This window comes from Carica papaya, chromosome 5 (genome assembly GCF_054855325.1).
Source record: "Carica papaya isolate Zhongbai chromosome 5, ASM5485532v1, whole genome shotgun sequence".
In the NCBI taxonomy this organism is placed as follows: domain Eukaryota; kingdom Viridiplantae; phylum Streptophyta; class Magnoliopsida; order Brassicales; family Caricaceae; genus Carica; species Carica papaya.
The window spans coordinates 35,672,784-35,680,425 of record NC_142313.1 but is presented as its reverse complement, the minus strand read 5'-3'; the positions used below and the strand labels follow the sequence as shown (position 1 = coordinate 35,680,425).

The 7,642-nt window shown below is 35.7% G+C and overlaps 2 protein-coding genes across 10 annotated transcripts; one reads left to right on the top strand and one right to left on the bottom strand.

The window, feature by feature from the left end:
• The first annotated feature begins 704 nt into the window (after positions 1 to 704).
• LOC110815171 (seed dormancy control protein) lies at positions 705 to 2,329 on the top strand. 2 transcript variants are annotated; one of them, XM_088220450.1, is made up of 4 exons: positions 705 to 852; positions 1,225 to 1,349; positions 1,461 to 1,845; positions 1,921 to 2,329. In XM_088220450.1, the coding sequence occupies exons 1-4, from the start codon at positions 719 to 721 to the stop codon at positions 2,096 to 2,098; spliced, it is 822 nt and encodes a 273-aa protein (XP_088076576.1). In that variant the 5' UTR covers positions 705 to 718; the 3' UTR covers positions 2,099 to 2,329. The 2 variants fall into 2 exon arrangements, with proteins under 2 accessions (XP_088076576.1, XP_021898536.2); XM_022042844.2 differs by having other exon boundaries at positions 713 to 852; positions 1,210 to 1,349.
• LOC110815111 (protein KINASE OF THE OUTER CHLOROPLAST MEMBRANE 1-like) lies at positions 2,242 to 7,009 on the bottom strand. Of its 8 annotated transcripts, XM_022042781.2 has the most exons (6): positions 6,774 to 7,009; positions 6,571 to 6,650; positions 5,993 to 6,377; positions 5,469 to 5,560; positions 4,909 to 5,382; positions 2,242 to 3,448 (listed from the first exon to the last, which is right to left on the bottom strand). In XM_022042781.2, the coding sequence occupies exons 2-6, from the start codon at positions 6,591 to 6,593 to the stop codon at positions 2,512 to 2,514; spliced, it is 1,911 nt and encodes a 636-aa protein (XP_021898473.1). In that variant the 5' UTR covers positions 6,594 to 6,650; positions 6,774 to 7,009; the 3' UTR covers positions 2,242 to 2,511. The 8 variants fall into 8 exon arrangements, with proteins under 8 accessions (XP_021898473.1, XP_021898494.1, XP_021898511.1 ...); XM_022042802.2 differs by having other exon boundaries at positions 6,468 to 7,009; XM_022042819.2 differs by having other exon boundaries at positions 5,993 to 6,363; positions 6,468 to 7,009.
• Between the last annotated feature and the right edge of the window lie 633 nt (positions 7,010 to 7,642).

The window sequence follows — 7,642 nt, the reverse complement described above, 5'->3', positions numbered from 1 at the left end:
TAATTCCGGTTTATTACATTTTCTCATTTATCTAGTTCTACCATATATATACACATATATATATATATGGTACATGCAACATATAATTTAGCATTTCCTGGGTCTTATCCAGGTAGAAAAAAGATAAAACCCTCCTAAAATTCAATAGTATTAAAGTAAATTTAGTATTATAAATCTAAATAAGTAAAAAAAAAATTTATATCACACATAAGTTAGAAGTAAGAGAATTTTTAATTATAAGAAGATGCCATTTTCTCTTCCAAGTGAGACATTTTTCAAAGGATACAATTATGATAAAATAATTGCTTAGTTGGACTCAATAATTATTATCAATTTATACATAAAATTTTTAAATTTATAAAGGTATATATATATTTAACGATTTTTTTATTTAATAAAAAATATCAATTTATTTTAATATAGCAAAAATATTAGAATAAATAATAAAATATAGTTTTTATATGAGGGTTAAAAAATATATAACTACAATTACTTATGGTAGGATAAACTCTTACTCCTATTTTTTTTTTATTAACAAAAAAATTTGGCTCCCCAATAAAAAATTTATTTTGGTTCCTCTACTCCAGGATATCTATATTACTTATTTCTCAGTTTTACAGGAAAAAAAGAACATCAATCCTCACGAAAACGATGCCGTTTCGGGAGAATAGACAAAGAAACGGGATATCACAAGCCCCGTATGTACTATAATATATATATGGACTTAATGACCAAACTGACCCTGTCTTCGTCTTTTTCTCAGTTTGTGCTTTCCCTCGCTTTTCTGTTGCTAGAGAAAATGACCATCCAAGAAACTGTAGAAACCGCGAAGAAAGAAGAAAGAAATATTATGTACGCCATCTTATCTCTCTTGAATTCTTTTTCTCATTTCCTGTATTTTTGATCACCCAGAATGTTGTTTGGTTATCGAGAAAAGCAAAAAGAATCAAGAATATGGAGTTTCCACGTACCCTAAATTGTTAACTTGTTCATGTGTTTACAATATATATATATATATGTGTGTGTGTGTATACTGAAGAGTCATGCAGTAGGTTTTGTGTTTTTCTTGAGAAAAGGAAACAGAGAAAATAAAGGGAGGGTTTGTAATTGGTAAAAAGAAATTAAGAATGAAACACATGATGTAGGTGTTAATAATGATTCTTGTCTTGATGAAGTGTTTTATTTTGGTTTAATATTTGTGGTAAATAGAAATTTTTTTTGCAGATTCTGCAATGAAGATAACAAGATTGGAGAAGAAAAGAAGAAAGGCAGAGAAGAAAACAAAGAAGAAGAAGAAGAAATAGAAAGAGAGAGATTTAAGGGCATGCGGCTCCAAAAGTATGAGACAGGTACAAATACATATTTGTATGTATACATACATCTATCACCCTCACCTCCCTCTTTGCTTATCTGGTAAAGCGGTTTTTGCAAGCTGAGAGTGAGTAAGATTTGGTTATTAGGTGGGCGGAGGCAAGAGCAGAAGAAGATCAGATTGAGGATAGAGAAAGAGCTTAAGGCAAGATACCAACTTGAGGAGCTTATCCAGGAACAGCTCAACCGATACAGAACCACAATTCCAATGCCACCCCATGAATTGGCTGCCATTTCTTGGAATGGAGATTGGCGTCCATCTCTCATTATTCACCTCCTCCAACTCCTGATACCTCATTCTTCCAACCACCGCCTCCTTCCGCAGCTTCTCCATGATGTACGCATCGAGGAGGCTATAATTGATGGCCAAATGGCTGAGCTGCAAGCTCACCCTCCTTTTTTTTCAAATTCATCCGCAATGAATCACCATTTCAACAAGATTCACAACCTCATCTCTAAGGCACAACAGCTAAGGTCTACTTGCATTCATATATCTTTTACTTGCTTAAATGTATTCAATCTCATATTTACTTACTGCTCTCATTACAGGTTCAACACATTGGAGATGGCTGTCAACAAGGTGCTGAATCTCACCGATGCAGCCAAGTTCCTTGTCGCTTTTTCTGGAATTCAAGATGCAATCCACCACTTTGCTCATCAACAGAGGATAAAGGGCTTGCCCACTCTGCCTGCATCTAGAACGGCATGGGATCTACCTCACACCTGAAAAATATGCTCCCAACAACGTGAACACATCTAATACAATTCTACTTCAAAATCAAAACACTTTTATGCAAATTCTGTAATGCTTGTCATACCATAAGTTGCAGATTTTCTGTTCATTAACTCATTGTTCACTGCTTAGATGGATAATAGAAACCTCTCTCTGTCCATTAACAAATTAACTGTGACATTTTTCTATTTTTCATGTAAAAATATAGATAGCTTGTAAAAGATATATTTACATCTTAATTTGTTTTCTGATTCAAGCAACCTCCTGCTTTACCATACCAAATTAGAATTAGCAGGCACCACTCCCTCCTACAACCTGAAACTATCATGTTACTATGCCCCTTGTAGTTTTCTTAAAGTTTTTTCTGATTTCTGTTGGTCATATCAGATTTAAATGCCTTCACAGAATCACCTAGCAGCAGCAGGAACACCTTCCCGGAAAATAATATTTGCTACTGGTGGTGGAAGCCATGCTGCATTGCCCGCTGCCTGCCCTTCCTGACAATTTCTTCTGTTTTTCTTCATTCTTTTATTCACACCTCGTCCAACAGATATGCCAATCCTCCCAGCCATTAGCATACCTAATACAATTGTCAGTGGCCTCACAGCCCAGTGAAAATCCTCCATATGTCGATACTTACCAATGATCCCAGGACAACTTTCAAATGACACTGGTTCCACTTCAGCTGGATCTGCCAGGAATCTGTTGGATTCATCTCCAAACACAAACCTCCCTGGAAAATCCACAACCAGACACCCATTTGGAAGCACCTGTAAGATCCTCCCGGTGGCCCATGTTCTTCCACTCTTACGAGGCCACTTGAAACGAGGAGTTGAAACATTTGCCTTTAGTCTAACAAACTGCCCAACATAGTAAGGAGTTGCCATTCGGAGATTCGAACACTTCCCAAGCCTAAGAGTTTCTAATCCAATAAATCCAACAGCAACCCTTCCATCACGATACACAGAATGCAGAATCCCCACTGGAGAGTGAACAGTGCTTTCATCTTTCAAACAAACCCAATCACCAACTGCAAAGCCAGAGGTGACACTTTGAAGGATTGACCCCTGGACGGTTAGAGGGTTCCGGATTCCTGGCACCTTCACCAGAACAAAACTTTTTCTTTCACCTTCACAATCTAGACCAACCACAGTTCCTTCAGGTAAATCAATATTTTGGGGTTTGCATGCATTAATAGGCTTTCTTGAACGGACAGTATCACCTACTTGGAAATGATCTTCTGAGAGAAACCATGAAGAATAGCCACAAAGACTTGCATTTTCTGCCAGTGATTGGCTTCCTAGACCAATCCATCCTCCATCAATATAAACAGCATTTTGTGAACTGCAAGTTCAGGGCAAATTATCAAAATATAACCCAGAATCCCAAGGGAGAAACACAGCCTATAAACATATAAGCTACCAATAAAACAATAGTAAAAATGATAATGAAGCTGGAAACTACAACATATTGTTTTTAATGTTTTGGAGAAAACCACTTTAGGTATGCTTGATTATTTGCAAAAGACCTCTTACATACTTTTATAAATAAATACATGGATAAACACATTAATATAGAAAATGAAAACTACAAAATATTTTTTATATCCCAAAAGGGTGTCTTAGATTTGTAGTTCAATTTGTTTCCTAGTGGAAGTGTGTATATTGCAATAGCAAATTCTCTACAAGATCTAATACAGTTTAGAAAAGATTTCGGATGCAGTACAAAAACGCAAATATAACAAGAAACATTTCAGGTTATCCAGATAAATGAAGCCTCAGCTTATTTGAAAAAATTCAGTAGTGTGTTAAAATACTGATCAATGCAAATCTGTAGTTCCAACTCCAAATTAGTGTTTGGTTCCATTATGTTCTATTTCTAGCCAATTCCTACTTCCAGATCTAATATTTTGTAACATGGATAATGTAGAACGTAATCTGTGATATTTTAGTTCCGCCACTGCCATCTTGAATTCCTTGATGGCGGAAATTCAATTCCTGCCGTTTAAGGCAAAGGTTGCCTTGTCACAACAAATGAATTCAAAATAGAGATAATGGTAACTAAAGATTACAAATCATGTTCTAATGTATATATTAAAGACTCGTATGAAGATCAGAACTAAGAACTAATATACATGTCAAAGATTGGTATGAAAATCAGAACCAGGGATTGACAAGAAATTAAATAGGAATAAAATTAAACACAACGTAACAACTATAAGATTGTACTGGTAACACCTGTCAACATTTACTCTGTCATATTCAACAAAAGCATCTTAAGTTTGATTTAAACCAAATACATACAAATTCTTTCAGTAAAAGTAATTATCATTAGTAGTTTTTATGGTATTGCATATAAATACACTATTTAACCGTGCAATTTATTATAAATTATTTTAGATCAACCCTCCAACCGCCATTTGTGGTCATCTTATAAGTTGAACCACTGTAACATGTACAAATTTCAGAGGACTTTGTATGCTAGTGAGAGTAATGTTTATTGATTTCAGTGCAATATTAGATCATATTTGAAAATAAAAAACTTGAGGTACAAAGGAAACTGAATAATTCATAATACCACTGTAACATGTACAAATTTCAGAGGACTTTGTGTGCTAGTGAGAGTAATGTTTATTGGTTTCTGTGCAATATTAGATCATATAGCAAATCAAAAACTTGAGGTACAAAGGAAACTGAATAATTCATATTCTATCAAAATAAGCTATTGGCAAAGGAAGTAACTTTTGTTTTCGTTTTTTCTTGTGATTCTCACTTTAAGTAATATAAGTAAGCAGGAGCTTGTACCTTTCAAATGCATGTAAAATATCTGTCATTAATGGTCGATTTCTTAAATCGTACTCAAAGCAACCATTAATTACATTTTCAACAGCAGGGGGCAAACCACTTGGAATGTCTGGTTTTTCTTGCTTGATCACAACTGAATCATATATTTGTTCAACTGATTTCCCAAACCAAGGTTGATTTCCAGATAACATCTCAACTATGCTACATCCAAATCCCCATGCATCAGTCTCAAATGACAAAGGACCCCTTAGTTCTGGTTCCCACTGTTCTGGAGCCATGTAATTTGGAGTTCCAAGTCTGAGAGCCATGTCTGGGTCAGACCAGGAAATTCCGAGCAGTAAGTATGGGATTCCAAAATCTCCTAATACCAGTTGGTCATGATCATTAATAAGAAAGTTAGAAGGCTTCAGGTTGAGCACCAACAATCCTAGTGTATGCAACTCCTTGATTCCTCTTGCCATATGGACTCCATACCTGCTAACCATTTTCCACTGCTTGACAATTTCCTCTATTGCAGAAACATGATTGACAAAGAAAAAGTATATGCTTAAAGTCATTACCTCAAAATGGTAGATAATGGAATCTGACCTCTTTTCCGCAGCGCTATTCGATCAGCAACTGATTCCTCATAATATTTCATAGCAATGCAGATCTGCCAAGACGAGTACCCAACATTTCAAGTGTTCTTTTCTTGATTTATCCCATTTCATTTACAAAAGGCAAAAAACTTTATCAGCCAGTTTACATATGTAGGTAAATACATAAATGCTGCAGAATTGCAGCGCGCGTGCATGTTCAAATAACATCTAAAACTTCAATATGTTATCCATCAATTGTCACATATCGCAGTCCAGTCCCTCACCGGTTGAAACTAAACAACTAACATGCTATTTACAGTACAATGCCATGTTAACTAATAATAAAGTTACATCTTGTATTTCTCTCAAGGATATAAGTGAGAAGAACAACATGTACTGACAAAGTACCACAAAACAGACCTAAGATGTTCCATTAAGAAAATAGAATGAAAAATATGCAAAAAAAATAAAAATAAAAATAAAAAATGTTAAATTGGAAGAATCACCTTTCCGTTTATAACCGATATACCGTGCAGCCAACAAATTTCTTGGAGTTCTCGGCACTTCAGAAATATTTCTTCAAATTTATCAGTAAATGTTTGTGTCCTATCCTCCTCTATACAATGCAACATCTTCACAGCCACTTCATGATACTCGTCAAAATCATCAGCAGACTGATGATGAGTAGCCAACCAAACATCACCGAAGGGGCCCCGTCCAATCCTATGCTTAAGTTTCAACGAGGCAGGAGCAATCCAAGGACTAATCTGAGTAGGTGTCGCCACAACAGTTCTAAGATGGTCAGGATCTCCTTCAAACAGCTCAAACTCAAAGGAAGCTGGTGGCCGAGGTGCTTTAATCCGTTGAGCCATTGTTGCTATAAAAATAGTGCTGTTATGGAAAGCAAAAAATTGAAAAGAATTCATCGAAATCTTCACTAAGATAGCAACATATACACGAAAATGAAGTATACACTAATACCATCTAAATTTTTGTAAAATGGTTTTGATTCCTGTATTTATCACCGAGTAATTGAGCCTATTACTGTAAACCGATCTACAAGCAAGAAGTTAGGTATAGCCACCTAGTTCCAAACACATCAAACATGCCAAGTGCAATCAGCCATGAATGCAACTCCAACTTGGGAAATTGATTTGCATGTAGCTGTCAATCGTATAACATAAAATCAAGGCACACGAATTAAGCATCAAAATCAGTCCATATTATCATAGGGAAGAGAGCAATTAGAATATTTGTTAGTTTATCTTCATATAATCAAGGACTTACAAAAAAATTGATTTAAGGATATCAGTCAAATAATGAGTACAACATTAACAGTCCACCCCTGATTAACACATTGTATAATCAACACTAAAAGCAAAATGTCCTTTATCGAAGCCAGTTGGACCCATGTTGCTTTCAAGTAGCAAATTCAAGAAACCCCAAAGGTCTTCATTTTTTTTCTCTTTTTGAAAAGCTGTAGGATAATTTATTTGGAACCCATTGCCTGGTCTTGTAAAAAAACCCAAGCGGGTGAATATGGAGTATTTAATACTCTTTAATTTTTTGCCTGTTTTATTGTGTGGAGGCATTGAAAATTTATACACATACAGGAGAGTGAAAGAAAAAGGGGAAGGTGGTCTCTGGAATCTACTGAGACCACCAGCTATCTCCAATAGTAACCAATTTTAAAACAGAAAAAATCTTGACCCTTCATTTTAGGGTTTTGATTTGGGCGATATACCTGTCCATTTCCTTTCAGCCTTTCCCCTTTTTTTACACTTAATTTTTTTCATCCGCTCCTCAAGATGAAGTCTGTTCACTTTCAACACTTCAAGTTCCTCACCACCACTTCTTTAACCCTTTGTGCTTTTTTGTTGCAGGTGCTTCATCTTGAACAGAAGTTGGTGATGTGCTAAGATTCCTAAAGGTTTCGTGAGCAGATTGGCGAGTTGTTCTCTCGAAGTGACGTGTTTCGTTTCGACGAAACCTTTTTGTACCTGGTTACGAATTATGTGGTAATCGATGTCGAAGTGCTTCGTTCATTCATGAAAACCTGGATTTGCTGCGATATGCTCGACGGCTTTGTTATCGTAGTTCAGTATTACGGGTAAGTGAGGTACTATTTGAAAATCTCGAAGGAGATAGGTTATGCA

Bases quoted from the DNA above. Each gene is read 5' to 3' on its own strand.
- LOC110815171 (XM_022042844.2), top strand. From the start codon at position 719: ATGGACTTAATGACCAAACTGACCCTGTCTTCGTCTTTTTCTCAGTTT. The intron at 853-1,209 runs GTACGCCATCTT...TGTGGTAAATAG, and splicing joins AAAGAAGAAAGAAATATTAT to AAATTTTTTTTGCAGATTCT. The intron at 1,846-1,920 runs GTCTACTTGCAT...CTCTCATTACAG, and splicing joins TCTAAGGCACAACAGCTAAG to GTTCAACACATTGGAGATGG.
- LOC110815111 (XM_022042767.2), bottom strand. From the start codon at position 6,412: ATGAATTCTTTTCAATTTTTTGCTTTCCATAACAGCACTATTTTTATA. The intron at 5,561-5,992 runs GTGATTCTTCCA...TCGTCTTGGCAG, and splicing joins TATCGGTTATAAACGGAAAG to ATCTGCATTGCTATGAAATA. The intron at 5,383-5,468 runs GTAATGACTTTA...AATGGTTAGCAG, and splicing joins CCATTATCTACCATTTTGAG to GTATGGAGTCCATATGGCAA.